The sequence below is a fragment of the Uloborus diversus genome, chromosome 2 (assembly GCF_026930045.1).
Source record: "Uloborus diversus isolate 005 chromosome 2, Udiv.v.3.1, whole genome shotgun sequence".
Classification (NCBI taxonomy): domain Eukaryota; kingdom Metazoa; phylum Arthropoda; class Arachnida; order Araneae; family Uloboridae; genus Uloborus; species Uloborus diversus.
Genome location: NC_072732.1, coordinates 91,607,767 through 91,634,671, shown reverse-complemented (window position 1 = coordinate 91,634,671; position 26,905 = coordinate 91,607,767). Strand labels below are relative to the sequence as shown.

General features: G+C 33.8%; 1 protein-coding gene across 1 annotated transcript in view; it reads left to right on the top strand.

The window, feature by feature from the left end:
- Nucleotides 1–20,242, top strand: part of LOC129216418 (uncharacterized) — a 124,612-nt gene extending 104,370 nt beyond the window's left edge. The window contains exons 12-14 of the mRNA XM_054850633.1: nucleotides 16,166–16,319; nucleotides 18,463–18,670; nucleotides 19,940–20,242. Of these exons, the coding sequence (XP_054706608.1) occupies nucleotides 16,166–16,319; nucleotides 18,463–18,670; nucleotides 19,940–20,199 (622 nt within the window). The 3' untranslated portion in view covers nucleotides 20,200–20,242. The remainder of the gene's footprint in view (nucleotides 1–16,165; nucleotides 16,320–18,462; nucleotides 18,671–19,939) is intronic.
- The last annotated feature ends 6,663 nt before the right edge of the window (nucleotides 20,243–26,905 follow it).

Below are 26,905 nucleotides of genomic sequence, written 5' to 3'. Positions count from 1 at the left end.
TTGGAATGGGCCGGCGCATTGTTTGCATGATAAAGGAAATAGCCTTTGAAATACCTGTTCCATAGAAATTTTTATTTTCATTTGAGTCTGAATATTTGGGATTGCCTTGCTCTAAGCAACGCGTTCCTATTAAAGGAATCATGCAGTTTTGTTTAAAAATATATTAATAGCTCATATTACTTTTAAAATATTGGAGGTAACTTTAGGTTCTATTATCAAGAGATCACAATTCCTTCATTACATTTTTTTTTACATTGAATATATCTCAAGCAGAAAAAAAAAACAGACGCACCAAGGTGGAACTTTCAGAATGAAACGAAATTTTCCACACGTTATAGCATCATTGATTTTAGAAAGCGATTACAAAATGAAAGCAAAATGATCATTTATTACTGAAAAATTCTCAAATTATGGTGGTTTCACATTTAGCGTGAATGTACGAGGCGATACAAACTTTGAGGGATAGCAACATCGTATGATGTCAAACGTTGTCTTGTACCGCAGTTTCTGTAAGCACGCCGCTATTTCAACAAAACTCATAGGCTGTCAGATTTACCTTGTCAAGTGATCCTAGATGTGCTCCATTTGTGACAAATCAGGACATCGTTCAGATAAGAGAAGTTAATAACATGGAAGAAGTCCTCTGTGACCTTTGCAGTATGTGACAAAGCATTGTCCTGTTAAAAAATGGTTCCTTAAGCCCAGCCATAGTGCCAACACGTGTGACTGAAGCATGACACTAAGTTTCGTTTATCTGTCATAGTGCTGTGAATCAATATTAGGAGTGATGTTGTATGTATTTGTATACGATAGCACCTCATAACGCCATAACATCCCTCCAGCTGTGGGTGTGGTGTGCCACTGAAAAGCAAAGGCTTTAATAGGGCGATATAACACAGTCGCATCCACATGGAGTAGTGTCGAGTTCGGAGGAATTTTTTTGCAATCGAATTGATCAAGATCGTATTTAATGATAAATCCAGATCAATAGTGGGCAATGACATTTTTTGACGCTTATGGAGAACCCGCTGTAAATTTCCAAATATAACCTTTGCTTTTCAGCGGCACACTACACCCATAGCTGGGTGTTATAGGTGTGCGATGTCATATACGAAACACTGTTCCTCTTAATATTGATCCACAGCACCATACAGCAATACGGTACGTCAGTGCCATGATTCAGTCACATGTGTTGACACTCATGGCGGGCTTCCAGGAGCCATTTTTCGACCGGCATAACGTTAAAAATATTTTAGCTAGAGCGATGAAGCGTTTCTTTGCATTTGGAATAGTTTGAAGTTTTAATGTAAACAAGAAAATATTTCGATGGTTTGGTCATTTTTGATGTACTACTCTTAAAAAAATAAAAATGTTTGATCATGTTCTATATGTTTGATAATGTGTCTTTTCTGATGTTTCATCACTTGGCACATTTTTATATTTGGAGATTGATTTTTTATTTCCATTATTGCCACTATCCTTGACCAAAGTAACGTAGAAATTTCTTACCAGCGATGCCATACGTTACTTTTTCTTTTTAATGGGTTGTTTTCACACAAATTAAGCACTATAATGATTAAAAGTTCTCTCAACATGTTAAAAAATCTACAAGATAAAAAACAAACCATCAAATCTGTAACTCAGAGCCAGACTAACGTAAGTCCAGAAATGGCAATTTTCAGGTTGTTACTAGTTTTATATGAAAAATCCAATTTTACGTCGAGTAACCACAACTTAATCCCATCAAAAAATATTGCTTTATAATTGTTTAACTGCATAAAAGAGCACTAGCCCCATTCTTTATCGGCACCTGGCTTTAGTTTTTCGCTCTCATGCAAAGAAGTAATAATGTGACTTACGTTAGTCTGGCTCTGAGATACCGAATTGATGTGCATAGTTCAAATAAAGTAGACTGCCAACTTAATAAAGCAAAAAATCAAAAAAAAAAATAATTAATAAATAAATAAATAAATAAAAATAAAACACCAGTAATATGTTAAATATTCCGCGAAAGAAATTCATAAAGTCGCTAATAAGCACTGAAAGAATAAAATCACAGAAAAGCACTGCGGAAAGTAAACGCTGTTTTTCTTTTTTCGCCAAAGCAGGAAGAAAACAGGTACCCCCCCCCCCAAGTGTACAAACAAGTCTGTGAAAACAAATAACCCAAAGTCAAGCAAGATACCTACAACGTAAAAGTATCCAATACTACTCTTATGTTCTACATGACCCGAAACACGTGTCTAAAATTCATATTATTATTTGCGCAGTTTTAACTAAAGCGATGATTTTGATAAGTTAGCTGCGCCATAGAAATGTGACTGCTAAATAAATAGTTAAATAAGACCAACATTTCGCGAAATCTCTAATATACACACACATATCTCGAATAAGGAATCCCATCGAATTCATTTGTGTAAGATACTTAACAGAACTTACTCCACCCTGTCGTCCCTAGTCGCTTAAGCCCTAAATCATTCAATTCATTCTTTTGTTCTCTGCAGTAAATTTTTCACTTTGACTAATAAGTTGTTTATCGATTCTCGAGTTTCCAATTATGGGATAATTATTTTCCTCAAGTATGGAAAAATGGAAAGGAAAATTTAATAATATAAGCGCAATCGCGGAGGGGGGTGTTAATGTTATAGAGTTAATATCCAAGTTTAACCTTTAAATGCATGATTTTTTGAAAACTCTTTAAAATATGTTTTTTGCTTCAAAGTTCTGTTCAAATCGTGAGAAAAATACTTCAAAAATCTCAGTTTATTTTAGGGATGGTTTATGGTTAAACAACCACTTGGCAACATAGGGATTTTACAAAAAATAATAATAATAATAATAATAATAATAATTTAACATAAAATGTCTCAGAACATTGGTAAAAATGTAAAAATACTTAACTATTTAAGCACTAGTGAAATTTATTCATTATAGATTTAGAAGAAGTTTGCATTTTCAATCTCACTAAACTAAATAAAAGTAGGTCCTACATTTAAGAATTCCGAAAAAAGGAAATCCGATTTTGTTCTCCATCATATTTGTGCATTTAAAGGTTTAAAGTTGATTTAAAAACATTTTCAGTGAGTATGTTCTTTGGTATTAGCATCTACAGAGTTTCAAATTCTTTTTATAGTATTTTAGAATATTAAACTAGGTACGTTGCAAAATGGCAATACGATTCATTTAAGGTTTAAAGAAGGACTGATAAGCTTGTTTAGAAAACTATTGCAAAGTGTTAACAACTACGGAGATCACTTTTTAGTTGCCAATTCAATCTTAGGGACGTTGTATTTGTTGCCTTTCATGTGAAAAAATCTTTTTTTTTTCTTTCAAATATATTTTTTCCTGTCGAAATAGGTCACATTAGGTTAAATGGAAAAATGGAAATATGTACATGAAAACATAGCCCTCATAAAATCAAGTTCTTAACTGAAATTTTTAGGAAAAGTTTTATTTAAAAAGCCTAAACGTACTCGAAGACGCCTAAATAATACTTTCACACCGAATTTAGTGTCTTTTTTAACCTTGGGTAAAATCGTATTTTTTTAAAGGATTGGCCGTCAGGATTGCGCAGTGGTAATAATATGTTAGGCTCTTATGCCGAAGTTTCGCCGAAGATGTCATTGTATCAAGTAGAAGAAAAATGTCAACGTGCAAATCGTGTGATTATGTAGCTACTGTTTGGCATTGTTAAACATCTCTTCAAGTAACTATTTGCCTTGGTTGTTGAAAGTCAGTGGTGCTTATCCGTTTTTTACCCGAGGACCGCACCTCATAATAAGATTAAAGCCCTGAATCGCAGAATAAGTAGCGACACGTGCGCCATCTTGGGGCTGAACGAAGCTTTTCCCCCATATCTACTACTAGCTGCACTGCCCAGCGTTAAACGGTCTACCTGAAAAATATACGTATATTCGGCGCTCTAAGCATTTTATGTAATAATGTAAATTTTTCCGTTTTCATTACATTTCTTATTGCTGTTCCACTCCTATTAGTCGAAGCGCGATGTTATATAGCCTATACCCTTCCTCAATAAATGGACTATTCAACACAAAAAGATTTTTTTCAATTCGAACCCGTAGTCTCTGAGATTAGCTAGTTCAAACAACAAACAATTTCTTCAGCTTTATATTAATAGTTAAATAATTAATTAATAAAACAAAATAAATGATACGTATTTTTTTTAATCATTTTTAGCATCGTTTAGGGTTTCTCTGAAAAATTAGGTAAGAATTAGCTCAATTTTAAAGAACCTCGAGATTTGCCTCATGACTGATTCGAACCTACACTCACTGGATTGCAAAGCCCGCGCCATCAGGTGAAGTCACCATAGATACGTCTATTCGACGTTCCAGGCCTGGAGCCCTATCCCGAGATTAGCGCATTCAAACAAACAAACCCTACAGCATATTGTTAATATAAATGGTGAAGAACCGTGTTTGCTCCTTTGTTGTGGTTTCTTAATAACTCTATGTTAATCCAAAAACAAGAAGCACAATTTAGGAAACAAAACACGCTTCTTCATTATAGCAGACATGGGAAGGAAGCAGCAATTAGCCCCAAGATGACGGACGTGTTGCTACTAAAGCAACAATCTATTTCTTCAATTAAGATGACTCCCGCGGGTTGGAACACATGTAAAACTTAAATAAATTTCAGTTTTTTCTTTATAGATAACATGGAAGTGCACGAAAAAGGAAGGAAAATGAGAAAACAAGAGTGGTTATCATTATTATATCAGGAATGAAATTTTTATTTTTCCTTTAGAAACCAGTTTTAGATCATTTAGCTTTACATTCACAACAATAACTCCTCCTGATACCGAATGAAGATAATTGATTGTTTTGGAAATTTTCTGAATGTAGTTTTCAATTAATGGTATTAAACAGAACAACTGGACAACCTGAATTGAAGGCAACACTCATGAACTCACAATGGAACTATTTCTCTTATACGTTCACTTACACCCTAGTGTGCACCAATGTGTTTGCGTTCTTTTTTGTCTTATTTTATAATTTTCAAGGCATATCTGCTACATTCCATTTCATTCGAAATCATCCCTTCACAAAGCACGTCTTGTTCTATTTATATCGAATTCTAATTTAAATTATTTCAGTCACACTACTAATTCACTTATGTTTTTCAGTAGCTTTTCAGTTTAAATATTACTTAAATGGTTTACAACATGTTTCAGTGTTTCAGAAGCTTTAACTATTTTAAGGAACTATTTTTCAATTTAAGTCAATGAGAACTGCGGGTCAAATAATTACCCCTACTTAATTAACAAAATGAGCTCTAAATTAACTTTCTCTTACTTAGCTAGCACATTATTCGCAAAGAGCGCTTCCTTTACGTTTATTTCATTAACCATCCATTAAACATTCTTTATGGAAACTTTTAGGAAGGACGTAGAAAATTTGCTTCAAGAAGATAGGTAAATGCAAAGTTCTTAGTTGTTCATGATGCTTTTTATTAATGGCTAGGGAAACTGTTTAGTATTTAGCTTTTGCCTTTCTAAATTAAAGCAAGTTTATGTTTCTTTTAAAAGAACGGTAACATTTAATTACGGAATTATACAAAATTGACATTTTGTATCAATACTCCTTTGCTACACCCTACAAAATAATTGCCACCTATCTTGACTGTTTGGGAAATAATGATTGATTGTTTTTAGGAAAAGTACTGATGGTGGCTTAAATTAGGATCAGATAATTTTACCCCATTAGTAGTTATGTTTCTGATTCATAACATTTTAAATATTCATTCGAAAAATCCAACAACTACTCGCATTTAGTTTTGAAACATGTTAGAAAGCAGGTTTATATGTTTAACTGTCGTAATCAACTATTGATACATGCAATGTATCGACAGCCTGGTTATGCTATCCAGAGACTGCAGTTTCGTCCTTTTTATAGACTCATCAGTCTGGAATAGACTATAACCGCGTGAGAGGTTAATGTCATCTCATTGGAAGCTGAGAGTGCCAATAACATGGTTGCTAAAAAAAAAAATCTGCGAGACTTCGCAGCAATGATATGGGTCAAGTCGTCAATGGACATTTACCTCCAGCTCGTTTCTAGTCTATTCCAAAATGATTGGATCATAATAAGGACAAAGCTGCTGTCTCTCGTTGACGTAATCAAGCTGTTGGTATATTGCATGTAGTTTTGTCTAAGCCCTGGCTTAAGGGAGCTAACTTACTGCTTCACTACTATTACAAATTTTCGACCAAATGTTAGTACACTGATTTGAAGAAATGATTAAAAAAATAAATCTGTGGTATGAAAAATTGTAATTTTACTTCATTATGACATTGAAATAGCATAAAAGTTATCTTCCACTTGCTTTTTTAACTAACATAAAATAATTTATAAATGCTCACAACCAAACGGAACAATCTGAATTGAAAGGTCACGTAAGGGATCTAGAGGGTCACAAATTTGGGAAAAAAAATTGGATGTAGGTCAATGCTCACTAGGTAGGAGCAGAGCACAGGTGAAACGTTTTGAGTGCATAGGCCCTAGTTCGGATGTAACGGGGGTCAAAAGTTGCCGTATTTGCTAGAAATAACGCCCCTTTTCTCTAAACTGTACTGGCAAAATACGCCAAATATATTGGGAAAGCAAATATTGTGATATAGCTTCAATAAATTACATTGAAAACAACATTGCGTTTTTGAATCCAAGCAACAAATATTGGATTCCCGTTGCAATCGAACTAAGATCTATACATACACACAATCCGCTTATCCTGGGTGCATATTTAGGGTGAATAGACGTAAATTGAGGAGATTTGTAACGATCCGTGACCGCTGTCTGGTCTTTGGCAATTTCCTTTCAAAAATAGGCTAAAGTATCGTTTAGTTTGATATTTTTTCAGTAGTATTACATATTTTTCTTAATCAAATTTCGTACTTTGAAACACTTCATTCAAATTATTTTCAAAACAAAGTGCATTGATTTTTCGTCACTTAGGTATGCTATAATATTTTTTTTCCAACTAATAAACATTATGCAGTCAGAAATTATGCTTAAATTTTTGGTTCCATTTTTATTATTTTTTCAATAGCCCTCGCCTAAATGAACAATTAAAACGACTTTTTTCAGTTTTATAGTTTTGTCTAGCGTCATGGTAGGTGTATTCAAATATTTTGTCAGTTCAAACACTAAGGCTATTCAAATCTTTAAAAGTCGTTGTTTTTAATGTTACATTACGTAGCAGTGATTGTGGGTAACTTAAGAACATGGACAGTGAAATGAGTTGCGTTTTCTTATATTACAATTATTCCAACAGCATTATTATTATCAAAACAGCGTTTACATACTTTCAGGGCAGATAGAGTACACCAAGACTACGGAAAACCACATAGCAATGCATGGTCGGAAACGCTTTCCTGGTGCGGTATTGACGACACAAATCACCAAAAAGACAAGGCACGAATAAGAGAAGAAAACACGTTTATAATCTTTAGAACGAAAACAAACTAAGAAAAAAAAAACATGAATGAGCCAACGATCGTCATCAAAGTAGGTATTCGAAATTACGAGCCCGGGCCATGATGTATGCCTCACATCTCCGGCGCATTGAAGATCGAACATCAAAGCGAAAGCGGCAACAAAAACCGCGTGTGCGCATGCACCGTCTCATCTGATGCTTCGGTTTACGTACCAACATCTATCATTAGAAACGTACCAGCTTTTTTGATGTACTACAAATAATAAACATGCTTTCACCTCATATTTGTACTGTCTTTCTTGTGCTCGCGTTTCCGATCATTGCATTGAAATGTGATTTCCCATCGTCTAGGTGTACTCTATCTGCCCTGGAAGTCTGTAAACACTGTACTGATACACCTTGTATATTCATCTTTTAAGGCATGCTCTAAAGTTACTTTTAAAATGTGTTGAATGTGTACTTCGACTTCCTCTTTTAAGTGTATAAAAGGGTCCCACACTTTTATCACTCTTTTAAAATGCGTGGAATGTGCCTCTTCTCACCATCTTTTCAGTTTACCTCTTTCATTATTTTAGTGTGACAAATTTTTTTTCTTCTTTTTGAAATGTGTTGCATTAACACCGTCTACATCTTTAAAGTGTATAACGTTCATATTTTTAGTGCGTCACACTTTTATCATCTCTTCGAAATATTTGAAATCTGTACCTTCTAATCATCTTTTTAGTACAACACTTTCGTCACTTAAGTGTGTCACACTTTTTTCAAACTTTCTAAATGCGTTCCATGAATACTTTGACTTCATTTTTTAAGTGTATCATTTTCATCTTTTTTGTCACATCTTCAAAATTTATAAAATGTACATTTTATAAAATTTGATGTTTTTTCAATGCGTCAAAAATTCACCTTTTCTTCGTTTTTTTCAATGTATCACTTTAAAATTTTTAGCATGTTACTCCTAGATGCATATTACATTTTCAAAATCTATACATTTTTCAATTTTTTGGTGCATCACTTTCATCTAATAAAGTTAAAACTATCGGGATTTCTAAGATTTTTTTTAATTTTAAAGGCGAGATATGAAGAGAAAAGATTAAATATATATATTGTGCAATTGAGCTGTATTTTTTTTAACTGTTGTTATTTCAACTACTCAGCACCGCTTATACATTCTACAAAAAATCAATAAAATAATTTCATGTTTACACCAGCCATAATTTATACTTTCTTTTTAAGTCGATTAAGCACCTTTTCCTAAATGCAAAAAAGGGAATCAATATTTAACATTTCTTCTTTTCTTTTTTCGCGTTAATAGGTGAAAAGTAGTTTGTTATGTGCTTTGTTCAAAAAAAAAAATGTTTCTTTGATTGTATAAATGAAAACTGAGCATTGATTCTAAATATATTAAAAGATTTAACAAAGAAACTCACAGGTTTCAATGAAAGAAAAGCATAAATTGAGTGATTAAAAAAATAATATATTCAGGAATATTTTAATCCAACTTTATCCTTTTTCCTCAAGAATGATGTTTCAAGCGGTAGCTAAGATGTAGCATGTAAACAAGTATTTTTAAATTAAGCTTGGAGTTTTCAAAAAAATGAATGTCTTGAGGATTTTGAACTTTCGTCGGAAACATAGGCAAAGGATTATGCGCTCTGCAAAATTCTTTACACGTATGATTCAATTTAAGTTTAAAAGAAGAAAATGCATTGAAATTAACTTTTTTTCCCCTCAAATTGGATAAGAACGAAATGTCCTAAAATGTCTTCAGCATTTTAAAGCTTGTATCCAAGTTTATGTTTTTGTGTTCTTTACAACTGGTTTAGTATTTTTTTCTGAATATTGATGTTAATTTTTTTTTTTTTTAGAAAACAGTTTTTTCTTTCTTTTGAGAATTTGTTACATTCGAGTTTCAGACATTTCAAAAACAAGGAACTGAATAAATAAGTAAAAAACAAGGCATAATAAGAAACTAAATTTTGTTATCCACTTTTTTTCGGCAGCATATGAAATAGGGAAGTTTTCGATTTTTCAATTTTATTTTTATATGATAGAGTAACATGTATGAACATCATAGGTGAAAAAATTTTTGCGATACGATAAGTAGTTTTTTTAAAATTAATTTTTAAAGTTCAAGCGCCTGTGACGTCAGATGGCATAGGAAGTGACGTCCGATAGGAGAGAAACGCTAGCGAACCGGTTCCCATGTCATGGGAGAAATCGAAGAACGTGCATTCGACTTCGAAGATGGAACGTAAAAGGCTTATCTCCTCGCGTTTCTGGAACATTAAACCTATCATCCTCTCGGAAATATTCGAATATCACCATTGATATTATTTGAGGAAGATTATTTAGATTGTGCTTTAACGAATCCGGCCTCCATAGTGTGTTCAAAAGGATTATTGAATTTCTAAAAAATAAAAATATCAGCGCGCTCAAAATGTCCCTAGCGAAAACAAGGGATCTTCGGCGGAAGGCTGCCCATTCGCGCCCTGTGACGTAGGCTCGTGACGTTTCAGAAGAGCGCACTTTTGCGCGTGGATTTTTAAAAATTCATTAAAAATCAACCACGGTGTTTTAAAATTCGGCGATGGTGAATTTTTTAGTTTTGAGGGTCAATTAACAATATGCAATAGCCAAAATATGAACATTTAATAGGTTGCAACTTCCCTATTAAATAGTTGCATGAACAAGTAGCGCAAAACTCTGAATATGCAAAATCACGTAAAAAGTCATGCAAGACAGTCTCCTGCACAAAATTTTAGTGGCATGCCCATAAATTTAAGCATGGCCCCACTTAATTATTATAGGCCGTAACAGATTGGTGGATTTAGGTGTCCCGTGCAGCGCCTTTTGCGGTCAAAATGGGCGACGCCAAAAAGCTGGCCAAAAGTCGAAAATGCAAACTTTAATGAGTAGCTTTGACCTTAAATTTCAGAAAAGGTAGATAAATTTGGCATCACGTGGAAGTGTTCCCTCTGCACTGAGACTAACCAGTCGAATTTACCAGCAGTCAGAACTTAGAGCTTTCGAAATACGGCTGTCTTCGTTTGAGTCATTACTGTTTCTCGAAGTTACTTCATTCTACTATTTTCACGTCAAAAGTAACTCTAGTGAAGTAATTTACTATGGACGGGGTTGAGCAAGGTTTGTGCACTATTATTCATCAGTTTTTATTTATTTTAAGCTACTATAGTTACATTAGTACGGTTCGTCAAACTTCACAAAAATTATATGTTTTTTTTTTTTTTTTGCAATTCCTAAAAAAAGTGAAGGTTTTTAAACATGTTGTACTCATTTGTACTCATTGAAAATTATACCCCGTGATACTTCAGAATCTCTATTTTGATAATCTAAACTAAAAGTTTGTCCGAATTTGCCCGAAGAAATAATAACGCGATAAATAGAGCAGTTGTGATTTTTATTTATTTCTCTTTTTTCGGTTGTTTTTAGGTTCACAGGCTTCTGTTACATCTATGAGTCGAATACAACTGTATTAGATGTTAATTGGCAGTACAGAAAAGTCCTTTGATGGAAAGTTTAAAGAACTAATTAAAAATCTAGCTAAAATTACTAACTGCCCTTGTGAAAAATTGTCGGAAGTTAAAAACACCATTAACAGTTTTAAAATTGTGTACATGCGAAAATGGATGACATGTAATAGAATGGAAAGCCGATTTCTAGAAAACAACCAAAATTGGTTAAAAGAAGGGGTTATGTTACCTACCTACTCAGTTCCGGGTCTTTTATGATTAGGAAGACCCAGTAAGGATTTCGGAGAATCGAGTGAAAGAACGAAGCGCCGAAAAACATCGGAACTAAGAAAAAATGTTGTTGTTGATGAATTATCGTATGCTGCTCAAATGAGTCATCGTGCCATAGGCAACACAGACGTGGCAAAAGTTATACAAGACATAAATCAGTCTCCAACCAGAGCAACAAAGTTTCGAAAACAGTCACTGCTGGTTGCATTACTATCAAAAAACACTCGCCGGAAGAGGCTTTAGCAATATTTGTTGAAGCTAATTTGTCTAGAAGTCAGTATGAAGTCATACAGCAGGCTAACAAAGATGTTTATCCTTGTTATAAATATGTACAAAAAGCAAAGCGAGAATGTTATCCGAAAACGTTTGTCGATGAAACTTGTGCTCAAATACAGTTGCAAGATTCAGTAGATCACACAGTCTTTAGATTGTGCATGTATTTAGAGCCAGTGTTCCAAGCATACAGTCATGAAGAAGCTGCAGATTTTGTGTTGATTTTTAAGTGGGGTTGTGACGGATCAAAGCAAAGCCAGTACAAACAAAAATTTGAAAATGAGGATGGCACTAATGCTCACATTTTCCTCAGTTCTCTTGTGCCTCTTAGATTAATGTCTGGCAATAATGTTATCTGGCAGAATCCTTGTCCATCGTCACCTAGATTTTGCAGACCTATTAGAATAAGGTTTATTAAAGAGAACAAAGACATCAAAAACAAAGGGATTTGGTATATAGAAAATCAAGCAAAAAACTTAGTTCCAACAAATGTTAGTGAAACAATTAAAATAAAACATTTGTTACTGCCTACAATGGTGGACGGCAAAGTGTGTAATGCGGTCACTGACACTGCATCTACTATGCGCTGCTATATATGCGGTAGCACGTCAAAAACCTTTAATGACTTATCAGCAAAAAGCGCAGAAGATCCAGAGACTTTTAAATTCGGGCGATCTATTCTGCACGCTAGGATTCGGTTTTTCGAATTTTTATTACATTTATCATATAAGATAAAAGCAGGAGTATTCAAAGGTCGTATTACAAAGAAAAATGAAAAAGATCAAATTAAGGCAGCCAAAGTGATAATTCAAAAAGAATTCAAGAATAAAATGGGATTGCTGGTTGACGTACCTAAAGTTGGCTATGGAAACACGAATGATGGAAACACGTCTCGTAGATTTTTTGGTGACGTGAATGAAGCAGCTGCCATTACAGGGATAGATTTAGAACTAATTCTCCGATTTAAAATAATATTGGAGGTGATATCTTCGGGTTTCGACCTAAATGTGGAGCAATTTGGCATGTATACCATGGATACTGCGAAGTATTATGTAAATTTGTATGCCTGGCAACCTATGCCACCAATAGTCCACAAGATACTAGTTCATGCACCGAGTATTATATCGCATGCCTTGTTACCAATCGATCAGTTGTTCGAATAGGCCGCAGAAGCCAGAAACAAGCATTTTCGGCAGTACAGAGAAAAATTCACCAGAAAAATTTCCAGAAAGGATTGTAACGAAGACGTTTTAAATAGACTCTTCTTAACTTCTGATCCATATTTGAGTAGCGTTAGATCATCTAACATGAAGAGAAAAAGGCAAACGATATTGAAGGAAGCCATAAAATTTTTAAAATCTTTTTGTTTTGAAGATAGTGATACTGATGTGACAAAAGTTTGTAGACTTTCATCAGCATCATGTCCCATGTACGTGTAAAACAGCAAAACTATAATTAATTTGATCTGCTTTAATTTTTTGTACATTTCACTGTGTCGAATGTCTGTTTAACAGTTAGTAAATATGTACTTCAAAACTGTTAAATTGTTTGGTTTCATTTTACATATCTAAGCCAGTTAATAATCGGTATAACTTTTATGGGTTGCGTTTGCGCCAGCAAAATTAAGAGTATACATATAACTTGCCCGAGTTTATTATTAGCAACCATTTTTTAGTGAAAAACTAGCAGAATAATCATTATATTTGGAAAATTTGATTTATGGCCAGCTTTTTAGCTCAAATGCCCCACTGTGCGACGTCCAATGCAAAATAAACAGACTTTGAAACGTTGACATTGATTGTTGGATTCATGAGCTGCATTGGTTTAACAGAGAAAATTCATAAATTGTCATAGCCCGTTAAACGTTAGCGCCATCTAGTGGGGCCATGATTTGAGTAAGTAACTTAAGCATAGAAGTTATGAGATGTTTTCAAAGTATTTACGAGTATCATGGCTTGTATGTGTTGTGTATGTAAGTCAAAAAATTGATTTTTCGCTGCCTAGCAGTTATTTTTTATAAACCTGCTTACAATTGGTCTTAATTAATTTGGTAAGCAATTTCACTGTTGTTAAGATTTCTAATGAGTATTTTAGAACAATTTCAAGAGTTTATGGACAACCTTTCCTCGCAACATTAATTTCAAAAAGGGCCTGTAAAATTTACATGCACGTTAGATGGGATGCATTATAGTATTCCATAAGATGACTGGCAAGACCAGTAGGGAAGGAAAGTATATGAAACCACATATGGTTAATACTCAGGGGCGGCAAATAGGGGGGTCAAGAGGGGGCGGTCGCACCCCCAAATTTTTTGAGCAGAATGATAGGAAATGGGTGAATTCAATTTAGGTAAGTCGGTAATCAATGTTCATTAAAAAAACGCACTGGTTCTCAGTAACTATTTGATGAAACTCCACACATTCTCTGACTAGAAAAAGCATTTTTTGTTATTTGGATGATGACTTAGAAATTCATGAAGTATTTTCCGGCCTTATAAAAACATAAAAAACTGATAGAGAACCATAGTTAATTTTGACTAAAAAAGACATTTCCTCATATAGGCTAAATATTTCATACTTGTGTGTCCAGTGTATCAATGGTATGTCCAATAGGAGAGGCCCATGCGAAGTGGTGTGGCTGCACGGTTTTCACAAGGAAATTCCTTGATATTTTACATTCACTTTTACGCTCATTTTTTAAGTGTATATTTATTTAATTAGTGTTCATCGCTTTCTTATGCTAGAAACACGTTTCAGCTGCTCATGCATCATATGCTTTCATAAATATTTCTTAAAAATGCACGTGGTTATTGAATTAAAAAAAAAAATATATATATATATATATATATATTTATCAACAAGTACCTTTTATGGGGCTCTATAATTATGCAATCTCGGAGTGACATAAGATGATCTTCAAGAGTTAAAACCATAAAAACATGTCTCCGTAACTTCAAAGCAAGTGAATTGACGACTGGAGGAATTATTGCAAAACGATTCCTTCAATGGTTGAAAAGCTCATGCCCTTTCGCATGTATGATTTTGTTTGAATGTTTGTTCAATTTGTTTGTATAGAGGAACGTTTTTAAAAAAGTTCACCCTATCAAAACATCTCCAATCCGCTGCCCTTAATTTTCCGACTATTCAAACCACAATTCAATCAAAAAAAAAAAAAAAAAAGTGACAAAAATCCACATTATGATGTGAAGTCAAACATTGAGTTTTTAATATTTGTATGAAGTAATAGATTCAGTTTCGAATGAAATTAACACAAGATTTGATGATAGTTATTTTTCTGTATGGTTGGCTCTATATTATCTGGATTGGTTTTTGAAAACAAAAAATGAAATGTTTCAAATATGAGTAAAATTTTTAGCATGAGGCAAGAAAAATTACAAGCAATAAACTGACAGACCAGTTATCACATCCAGAGATTGCAGTTTCGTCCTTGTTATGGACTCATCATCAGTCTGGAATCGCGAATAACAGAGCTGGAGGCAGATGACATCTCATTGAAGCTGAGAGTGCCAACGAGACTAGATTATTCAATGATGAAAAATTAAACCCCTCACAACTTTTTAAGTTGCCTGGGTGATTTTGAAGAGCAAGATATAAAAATGTTTTCATCCATAACTTTATTACTTGAATTATCTTTTAACTATTCCAATCAGCTCAGCTAGTAGAGAAAGTTTTTTTTTATGTCTCAGGAGGTTTGAGAATTATTTCTGAAGCACAATGGGCAAAAAAAAAAAAACTTTTCTATTTAGTTGTACTGGCAAAACAGCACGACACTGGGCACTGATAGATTAGTAACACGATTCCCTGCTCGTCTGAATTCCAAAAGTCATGCAATAAAACTTTTACAAAAGGTATCAAAACTTTCGAAATGTTTTGTATGATAACTTATTAAAAAGTGAATCAAAATTTCAATTGTTTCTAAACACAAATTTTTATTCATATTAAACCGATTTCGTGACCACTTCCTCTTAGCTAATGTGTGTTTGGGACCGCACTGTTGCAATACATATTTAAGAAACTCGACCCCCCAAATTAAATGCTGAAATGCCGCCCCTGTTAATACTGATACATAGCTGGACAGAAGTCATTTCGATATATTAATACAGTAGCGCTAAACTAAAAGAACTTCCTTGCTTTTTTTTTTTTTTTCAAGGACTACAACAATTTTATGTAGTTCCTTAGAGTATATATTGCAAAGAAGTTCATATTTTGCAATTTAATTAAGCTTCTTGTTATCTTCCTTTTCGTATTTTATTAATCAAGATTTGTTCATAAAATGTTGGAGTGTTTTATCGTAAAATTACCTACGGGACACTATGTAACAATGTTAGACATTTGCTATGTGTTATTTTTTTAAACCTTGTGAATCAGCTATCAATACCAGAATGTTTTTCACTTTGTTTAGGTGGAGAAAATGGACAAAAAAAAAAAAAAAAAAAAAAAAGAGCAAAATTTGTACTCTTTCTGCTTTGTAATCTGAAAGGTAGATAAAAAATGAAATAGTACGTTATTAGGTACAGATAATTAGTCATCAAAGTTTCTAAATGTTTGAAAACAGTCTTTGCGATATTCTTCTGAATTAATAATGCTTTTTTTTTTTCAAGACACCAGTAGGTAATAAATGTGATGCTAACTATACGTCTGAAAATACATTTGCAGGTGTCCTGTTGAAGCAAAGATGATGAGAGAAGTGCGAACAATTGAACCACAGAGTAAGTCATTAGAAGGTTACTTGGAAGCCTTTACTTTTACTGGAAGCAGCCTCCTAGAATTGGAAGCGGAAGTGGAAACTTGTCTTGAAAACTGTAAACCGGTGAGTTATAAGGACACTTCTCTATATTTTATTTATTTATTTATTTATTTTGCTTATTTAAACTCCTCCAATCACCACAATACCAATCCTGGTGATGGTTTAACCGGAAGTGGGGATTGGGGAGAACAGAACAGTTCAGGAGCAACCAGCTCTAACTGAAACAATCTCAATATACACAAAAACAGACACAAAGCATAAAACATTAACATAAAGAAAGCTTACAAGGGAAAAAGAAATTTCTGTTTGTTTTAATTAGCTGAGACCTAGCGCCGATTTGCGCATGCGTCAGGTCCGCTCTGATTCGATGAAATATGGAGGGAAACCCGGAAATAAAAGGTGCGAAAAAAACGTATTCAGCAGTTCTTCCAATGTAACGTAGAAAAAGACAGAGATAGCAAGAGCGAGCGGAAAGTGCCCATCCTCAACCTATTGCCCCTTTTTGAAATGGAATCTGTACTGAGTGGTAGTCTTTGCTTTCGAGAACGGACGGTAAATGAGACTGGGATGGCTGGTAAATACAATATAAACGGCAATAAAAGTTTTTTAAAAGGTTTTTGGCTGGATATTTAAAGTCTTCTGCTTGTGATATGAGTAGGGATTCTCGAGACTTGATGGGTCAAAGGTCTGATTTGTTTAAGCTCCTTTTTTCTATTTGCTGTTGCTGTTGTTGTTAATGATAATACTGGAGAGAATCAAGTCCCTTTCAAATCACGAGTATGCGTTCACTTCCTTGTGCTGCCCATTTTTTCATAAATATATTCTGTGTCAATGAATTTATGTTACCATATGTAAGAGAGGCAAGACGTATTGATCGCACAGTCCTCATCAAAACCTAGGTAGCGGCTTCGAAAGTAAATCTAAATGCAAATAGCGAGTAAGAATTAAAACAGAAGGACACTCCCTTCTGTTTTAGTTATTGCAGGGTATTAAATATGTAGCTACTTTGTAAAGTGTCTCTCGTATTTAAGAAATTTTATGTAAAATTCTCAAAATTCAGGCCTTTTGCCAGAGCAGAAAAAACTTACAGGCTTCAATTTTACGCAGTAGTTTGTGTTAGGAAGTTAAAAAATTACAGCACTAAGGCTTAAAGTTCAGCGAAATTTAAAATATTTTTTAAATTTTCTCATTTGATGTTTTTCTAAAAATCTCCAAAATTCAAATCTCTTAAAAAAGACATCAACTCAGAGTCACGAAACTAAGCACAACAATAGTGTTAAAGAGTCAGAAATTTTCCGCATTTTGACTAAGTGCTTTGCAGAAATTCGATTTTTTCGGCCCACCTTAATGTAGACTCCTAGTGGGGTCTTGTTGTACGCTTCCCGTTTTGGTTGCATCCGGATGTTAGAAAACTGGTCTTTATACTTTTTTTTTGGGGGGGGGGTCAGTGTTAATTTTAATGCAAACTCAAGTGATGTTATAATTTGACGAAAATTTGGCACTATACTACCAAGCTTTTGGTCGCTCAGTTTGACGGCATTTTTTTTTTAAATCAGGTTTTAGTTTTGCGCTAATGGTGGTCGTTAGAATTCATTTTTATAGTCCATTTAATGACGCTAAAATGTTGATATTGGGAAAATTAATCTCTGTAAAACGCTTTTTTGGATTCAGCTCACGACGAACTAGGGGTGAAAAAAAATCTTTCCTTGCTTACTCCACGACACTACTATCATTAAATTGACGTAAAAGAAAGCCATGATGAAAGTCACATCAGCTCGTTTTAAAACTAGTTCACGCTGTTGAAAGAAAATCTATGAAAGCAGAAATGCTACTACTCCTTCCCGTTACATTACGAACTGTTACGGACTAACTATAAATGTGTTAAAATTATCTAAAATGGTTTGTACAATAATGTTCTTTTCGTAAAATATAGATGCCATATATTTTAAAAGAGTGATATTTACCACCTTTAGTTTTTTCTATTTGATTTTTATTTTCTGTGCATTTCCCGTATTTTACGTTTTTTTTTCAAACCAGTCCCTAGAGAAACATAAAATCGGAGTTTCACTGCATCTGTAAGCTTTTCAATTCAAATTTTCTCCTGTTATGTTTTTTTCAACAACCCGTTTCTGGATCAGGTTTGGTTTATAATGTGCTTATCATTTCTCAGTTGATTGAAAGTGAAACATGGCTCAATATTTTCTAGGTACTGTGCCAGATTCCAACTGGGAGACGAGACGATGACACAGAGACTGTCTCGTCTTTTGGAAGAAGAAAAAGATCATCTGATCAGTCAGTTCTTGCCTCTGTTACACTATCAAAAAGCGTTGCTATACAAGCAGATGATTTTCAAGGATCAAATTCAATTGTTCCTGAAAATTATGCATCACCTGTTACTGCTCCTTCTCCAATTGGTAAGAAATTGTTAACCTGCAAAAAAAAAAATAATAACAATAATAATAGCTTTAAAGTAAAGTAAATATTAACTCAATTCGAAATAATGATATGAAAATCAAAAACTAGAATCGCTCTAAGTTATGTACTTTAATGAGCATAAAACTGCAATTCTACGTTAGTCATAATTTTGCGCGCTAATTTGCCCCCCCCCCCCCCACCCCGGTTTTTTTTCTCTCTCTCTCTCTCTCTTTTTTTTTTTGAAACTGGTAACGTGTTTACTTTTTTTACAATGTGAAACGAAGCAAACAGGACTAAAAAAAACTAAAAACAAACCGTTTTTTCATTAAATAAAATCAATGTGTATTTAAAATGTAATCTTGAACCATTTTAATCACTAAATATCACCTGAAATGCATATACAATTTTAAAAGTTAGAACTTTTTAACTGTATTCTAGGATGGTTCTTTTTTTTTTTTTTTTGTACTAAAGTTCAGGACACCCCCGCCTCCCTTTTTTTTGGCTGACTAATTGTATTATGGTATTATGGTGTAAAAGTTTTAGCTTCTAACTCAAATTTTAAGAGGGTGCTTAATGACTCCTTAATTTAACATTAGCAGTAGTATAGAACATACTACAAGTTTAGAAACATTTAATTTCCCCAGCTGTTATTATTATTATTTTTTTTTATAAATAATTATTTTAATTCAATGTATTTGCATATTACTAGTGTGTATTATAATAAGTAGCACTGTTTTTTCAGTTCAATGTATTTTATTAACCCCCTCCCCCACAGGTGTAAAGTTCAGGGGAGGGGCTTAAGCACCTCGTTCAGTTGAAACAAGAAGCTAAAATTCTTCCAGTACATTACTATCCACAAGTTTAAAAATATTACGGAGTGTCCCGGTATCTAGAGGAAACTTTTGTTGTTTACATGTATTTTTAAACCACCCCACTGTCCTCACTTATTTGAAAATCCCCTTCATTTTATACATTTGTTGTCTTAGCTCAAAAAATTCTCGGGTTTAAAATTTAAATAACTATTTTAAGTTGAAACCCTTGGAAAAAATTGGATCAAGACAGCATGAAAATACAACAGTTTGATGCCCATGTAGCTTTCGATATAGTAGATCATTTATCTACTCTCGTTATATTCCACATAGTTTCAACAATTTTTGTCCAGTACATAAATGAAATTGATCATCGCCTTTTGTCCGTTTCCTTTTTTTAAATTATACATTAGCATTTCATTCATTTATTTCTTTTTTAAATTCTACTTTGTTTTTCAGATTTGAATATTGAAGGATTATTTCACAAATTTGGCCAAAGACCTGAAAATAATGAGCACATATTCTGCTTTGATCCCACAATGTTTGCTTTGTTAGGTGGAGGATTTTTCTTAGCTGAAATATGTGGATTTTCAGCTTGTTTGATTGCTGTATGCCGTTGCAAGAGCAGCAAAAAGACTACTATTGAGAACAAGAAGCGCCATCTCTCGATTCATTACGGAAATAGTGGAGAATCGTGTTCGGATGTGCCCAGAAAATAATTTCATTGCTGGAAATATTTCTCAATGCAATTCTTTACGCAGTTGCAGCGAGCAGAGCCGGCCTTAAGCCAATTAGAGCAAAAGAGCCCAATAGGGCCCCGCGCCAGCAGGGGCCCGTTCTAAAAAAAAAAAAAATCCCCTCGCAAAAATAAACAAGAAAATAAAGAAAATAAAAAGTTCAAATGAACTTAACTGATAATAATTATAATATACTTAACTGATATTTAAGCTGGGGGTATGGAGCTACTTTCAGTGTGATTAAGGGAGTAGGGGGGATTCCCTGAGACTTTTAGCATCCCTATTAAAGTAAGCAAATATCTGTCCCTAGAAACCTATCTGAAACTAGTAGTGTCAGATACATTTCCAGAAGAAGAAAAAAAAACATATGGCCGATTGAACATTTTTAAATCCATATCTAAGGCCATACCCGCTGTACCCTATAACCGTCGGTCAAGAGAAAGGAACTAGGTAGTGGGGAACCAAAGTACAAATTTTTAATGATTATCAGCAATTAATACGGGCCCCTATCCAGGGCCCGATCAAGACAAACTGGTGCCCAGGTCCTGAGTAAAAATTGGTGCCCCCCCTGCGAAAATCAGCACAATTTCAAAGTCAATGTTTTATACTAGAAACCTAATACACTAGAAACCTACACATTACTGCAGAAACCTGGGATTTGAATACCAAACACTTGATAGTCACCATACTAATCATAGTTAAATTGCCGTACCTTAAGGTAACAATGAATTAAAAAACAATTTAAAACTGCAAAAATAGCAACAAAAAAAAAGAAAGAAAAAAAACTAACTAATTCTGACATTAAGTTTTAAAAAGGCTTCTTTCTGGCTTTAACAGATGCAAATGTGTCGATCACATCATCGAAATCTAATTTTGATGTCACGGAATTTTCAATGGTCAATAAGAAAAACGCCTGTAAATTATCCTGAGAAGCGCATCTTCTCAAACGATTTTTGATTATTTTCAAAGCTGAGAAGGAACTTTCCCTTTAACAGAGAAAAAAGGAAGTAATTTAATTTAGTCTATTTTAGTGCCCCTAAATTTGTGGTGCCCAGGTCCACGGACCCGCCGGACCGTGCGTTAATCAGGCCCTGCCCCTATCCCAGGATCTTACTATCACATTGGCAATGCGGAAATTTACCCCCGAGATTCCGAAATTTCAGGAATCTCCAAAGCAATCTTTTTAATTTATTTCATTTATATATTTACTTTTATTATTTTTTTACTTTCTTCATTTGTATTGATAAAAAATCTTAAAACTCAGCAGTAATGACAATTTTTTTAATACACAATTAACGCTAACGTAGGTGCAATTCTGAAAAATAAGCAAACAAAAGATACTTCAAATACTGTGTGCATTTATTAGCGTAAAACCTCTCCATAACAATTCTATAAAGCAAATTGCCATTAATCTTCTAACGTTTCTACATATTGCCTGGAAATAGGTTTTTAAGTCTTCAAGCCCAAAAAATTTCTTGGAGCATCCATCAAATCCTGACATATCTCCCCTAACGTGACTGAAGATGCGTTTTTAAAATTAAATTTCAAAAAATTCAGGAGGAAGCTACTCCTTACCTCAACTTTATCACAAAAAAACTGACTAAAAGTACATCATTCAGTTTCAATTTTAAAGGATTTCCAAGGAAGGAAAATTCATAAGTTTCACCACCCTCCTCCCTTTCTTCTCCTCTAACGTCTCCAAAGCACAGAAATTTTGGGCCGTCACAAATGACTTTTCCCAGCCTCCCTTTTATATTGTTTACCCCTATATTTCACCCCTAGTTTAAAAAATCTTGGATCTCCTTCAGGCTCGTGCCCAGGACAACAGATGCCCCATCTCTTGCCCCCCCCCCTCCCCCGTGCACGCCCCTGCCGCAAAGACAGCCTAAAATATTGCTTTTAAGATTTAAATTTTAAAATATTTTCTGATAAAGTTATCTGAAACCTTTTTCCTAACTAATGACCCCTTTCTTTAGAATCAGCACAATAGCTTAAAATTTTCGTTTTAGAAAATACTACTACGAGAGAACTCTCGAACCCTTCTTTCTCTTGGATAGCATAAAACTGATTTCAATTTCGAAAAAAAAATAAGGGAAGAATCACTTCCCTTTTCCTCCATTGTTTCCAAACAGAGCCTAAAATTGAGTTTTTAACACTTCAATATGGAAAATTTTTCAAAGAGTCACTGAATGCCCTAACTTTACCAACGATAGTCTAAAATTGCGCCTTAAAGCCCTCGATAGGAGATCACTAAATTCCTTTCATCTCCATTTTCATCAACATCACCTTGGGACTAAAATTCCGGAAATTTTTTTTTAGAGGAACCCTTAATTTCCTATCATTACCAAAATTAATCTAAACTTATTTTTAAATTTTTAAAATAATTCCGTAGGCAGGAAACCTCCGCCTTACTCCTTTCCCTTCATTTTACACAGAATTGTCCAAATTTGTGATTTTAGACGTTGGCTTTGAAGACCCTTCCGGGGAGCGTGGGTGGTTTATCTGACCTCTAACGCCCCCCCCCCCCCAAACTTTTATCTCCGTACCAAAACTGCTGTTTTTAAACTTCAATTTCGAAAAATTACCCAAGAAGAGCTCCTCCGTTCCCTGCAATTCCGTTCCACTTCTGACATCCCATGCAAAGACGGCTGATTTTTTGCATGTAGTCTAAAATCCCTTTTTTAGAACTGATAAATTTTGGTGCATTTTCTTTTTCCGTCTAAGCTGTAAATTGCGTAGGCGGCTCGTACGAGAGTACCCCCCTCCTCGGGCGGGGGGAGCAACCGCCCGCTCACTGCCAATGGTGAAGGGAATTGCCCCCTCACTTTTCATATTCTCAAAGTTGCACAATAATGATCGATACATAAAATGATTTTTTATGGGTGGATTGATTTATTCCACGAAAATAAAATTCTAACTAAATGGACTTTTCTAGTGTTATTTCACGATAAACGAACTTTGAATTGAAAGAAGAAAGTCTACAGTGGTCATCCGTCCCGGTTTTGGAGGCCATATTCCACATTTTTTGGAATTAATTTAATCAATCATGTTAAAATCCCACAATATCGTCCAATTTTACAAAAAAAAAAAAAAAAAAAACAAGAAATCAGCAGCCGAGGCGCCATTCCCTAACCCCCACACTTCTTTTCCCCCCCCCCTTTTCTCGTGTACCAAACGCATATGATTGAGCATAAATATTCTCAGAGCTATTTTTCTTACGTTCTTAAAATTTACACTTATTTTTGTGGTCATTCATTCATTCTTTCATTTAATAATAATAATAATAAAAAAATTAAAAAAGAAATGTGATGTAGAAATTTGAAGGAAGACGGACAATTGGGGCAGTTTCGAATCCTTGCCTGAATCAGAAAAATCGGTCGGCACCTCGATTTTGTATCACCGTTCTGTTTAGGGCCCCGTCAGATCTCTCAAATCGGGCCCCGCATCTGCTAAGGCCGGCTCTGGCAGCGAGAAAATGGTTTTCGTGTAGTTTAAAAGAAAAGTTTATTTTCCATGTTTTGTTCCTAGCATTCAAATTTATTTATTGCTGCTAAATTGCAGTCATATTTTGTAATGAATTGAAAATGATGTTGCATTGTGTTTCTTTCTGAGGCAGCTATTTATTTTTCAGAATATTCTCATTTGCAATATAAAATTAAATTTTAAAAGTTATGATTTCTTATAATATTGTACTTATATACTACTAGACATAAATACTTCTCCACTTTATTTACTTATTATTATTACACTATTATTAATACTTTTATTCAATAAATACTTCTGTTTGAACATGAACAAAATGATCGATAATGGCAATCGGAGTTCGACTTTACTGAAGAGTTTGATGTTATTTCTTTAAATGCTAGAAAATCTATCTGGCATAAAGCAATATACGATTTAATTACTAGAATAGTACAACAGTAGTCTGTCTTCTCACTTTAATGAATTTTTTCCCTATTTCACAATTATTGTAATTATTTTTGTTAACTATGAAGCTATTTATTTTTCAAAAGCAAGATAAAATAACTGGATTCACTCGTTCTCAGATCAAAAAAAAAAAGCTTTCTATACGATAATTTTACTTCTCTAGTTTCATCTGGAGTAATTGAACCCTTTACAAAATAATTTTCTTTCAATTATTCTTTTCTTTTAAATCCAGTTACAAAATTTAAGTTCTGAAAATAATTATACAAAAAGAATTGTTTTTAATATGGTAAGTAAAATAATTAGTACCATTTTCATTTTTGAACTTGAAACACGTGTTGACAAAATCGGCATTTCATATCAAAGTATATTATTGCATGTTTACTATGCAGGTTAAAAACTTTTTTGCAACTCATGATATTACTTTTTTATGTGAGTTATTTTTGTACATCGATTGTATGCTTTTGTATCTCATATCTGCGCGTATAAGAAGGTTTTGTAGTGTTTTTACTTTTTTTTTTTTTTTGGTATATGTCTTACGTTTTGGTTGGTTTTCAATTGTGATAAACGGTTTTTTAAAATATTTTACTTGTATACAAACTCTACTGAATAAAACGTTTTACACAAAATTTGTTTGCATTGTGTCTCACAGTTTTTTTTTTTCTACTAAAAATTATTATCATTTCTGTGTTCTATCTAAAAATGCATTGCACAAGATATGACATGAATCTTTCGAAATTAAAATTAGTAATCCTTCTGGGTAGCAAGATCATAAAATTAACTTACGATAAAGAGTTTAAAACCACAAATATATGTCAGGATCATGAAACTAACTCTTAAAACCACGGTAAAAAGACAAAAGATGAAAGTTACAAATACAAAAATGGAAAAAGTATTTTTTTTTTCTAAAAGGAGGAAACTGAATAATAAGGTGCTACAAACATATGCAACTATTTCTTTTTGTATTGTGCACATGTATGTGCATTAATTCCTTTTAAAATAATTTTGTACCATCTGAAGTTAAGTTGGATGAAAGGAAAAAAAGAGTTACCCTCTTAGTTTTGTAGATGTCTCATTTTTTTTTCCTTTGTATTTCTTTTTATGTAAACTTTTTGTTAGATACCATCAACTTAAGTTTAGGTGACTGGTGAGAAACAGTGGCAACATCATTACAAATAATGCTTACCAGTTGTCAGTTTACATAAACTGAAAGTCCATAAATAAGGCAGCATAAGAGCCTTAAGTCGATTTCCTTTGTGCATGCCCAGGTTTAGTAAAGCATTTCCAAAAAATGTTAACTATCTGCCGGTATTTTATTTCTTGTGTACGTATTTAGGGATGATCACAGCACTGTGTCAATATGCGCAACATTCTTGCCCTTTCGTTTACAATTTGAATGTGTCCCGCAGTCTTTATTGAAGCACCTTCACATTTTTTCCGAACTTACAGAAGCAATTATTTTTGTTTTTCTATGGACAATTTTCACTCTTGAATTTATCACTCTATCGAGGACAACTTTTTTCAGAAGTAATTTCTCTACAATTTGAAATCCGTAAAGACATAACTTTTCTTTCTGGTGTTAAGGCGCAAAAATCAGCAGCACAAAATGCTCAGAATTAGATTTGTTTCAGCATTTTCCCATGAGTTTCACTGCAGCTGTTCATACAAGATTATCCGCCTTTAAAGCAGTGGTTACCATATTTTTCGCCATTCTGTATCACGCTTTTGAATGCAACCAACATTTAGTAATACTTACGATATTTAAATCATCACCAAGCGATGCCCTAAATCCAAAACATTTCCATTTTAATATAAAAACAAAATATCGAATAAAGCTGGAAAAAAACAAAAAGATCAGGAAGTTTGCTACAAGGTATATGGATAAAGTAGACTGATATTTTATTAGATTTTTACTTCCTTTTACAAAAAAGGAAGTATTGTATTTTCACTCAAAATTCGACCTTAATTTCCATTTTGCTCACCCCCGAATTAATGTTAAGTTTCTTTTTCAACCCGACCACACGCAGATAAGTATCTAAGAACGTATAAAAATCCAAAGTATCCATTTTGACATTTCCCGAGTTAATTACAACGACTTTTCTCGTGACGTCCGTATGTATGTATGTGCATATGTGCGTATGTATGTCGCATAACTCAAGAACAGTATGTCCAAGAAAGTTAAAATTTGGTAAGTAGACTCCTAGTGGGGACTAGTTGTGCACCTCCTCTTTTAGTTGCCTTCCGGTGTTTCTAAAGGGGTCTTTTGCCCCTTTTTCGGGGGAAATCATTAATAATATCGATGTATACTTAAGTGGTATTATAATTTGGCGGACACTTGGCGATATATCGCCAGTCTTTTGGTCGCCAAGTTTTGTCGCCAAGGTGGCGACAAATTTGGCGTTTTTTTAAATATAAATTTGGTTTTAATTTGGCCACTGGAGGTGATATTTAGAGAGTAAACTATTGAATCACATTAAAATTGCCAATAATGGGAAAATTACATTAAAATTGGAGTAAAAGGAAGTCATGTGATGCAAACATCAGCTCGTTTATTCAAATATAATTACAGTTCAATATTTTCTCTTTAAAAATAACCTCCTTGAGTAGCTACACAACGTTGAAGATGGTACATTTTTCTCACAGCAGTGCAGGAGGTTCTTTCTGATCACAGAATGATGTTTCTTGAGATGATTTTTTAGATTCGGAATGAGCAAAAAGCCAAAAGTAGTCAACTCAGAGAAATAAGGAGGATAAAAAGACGCAG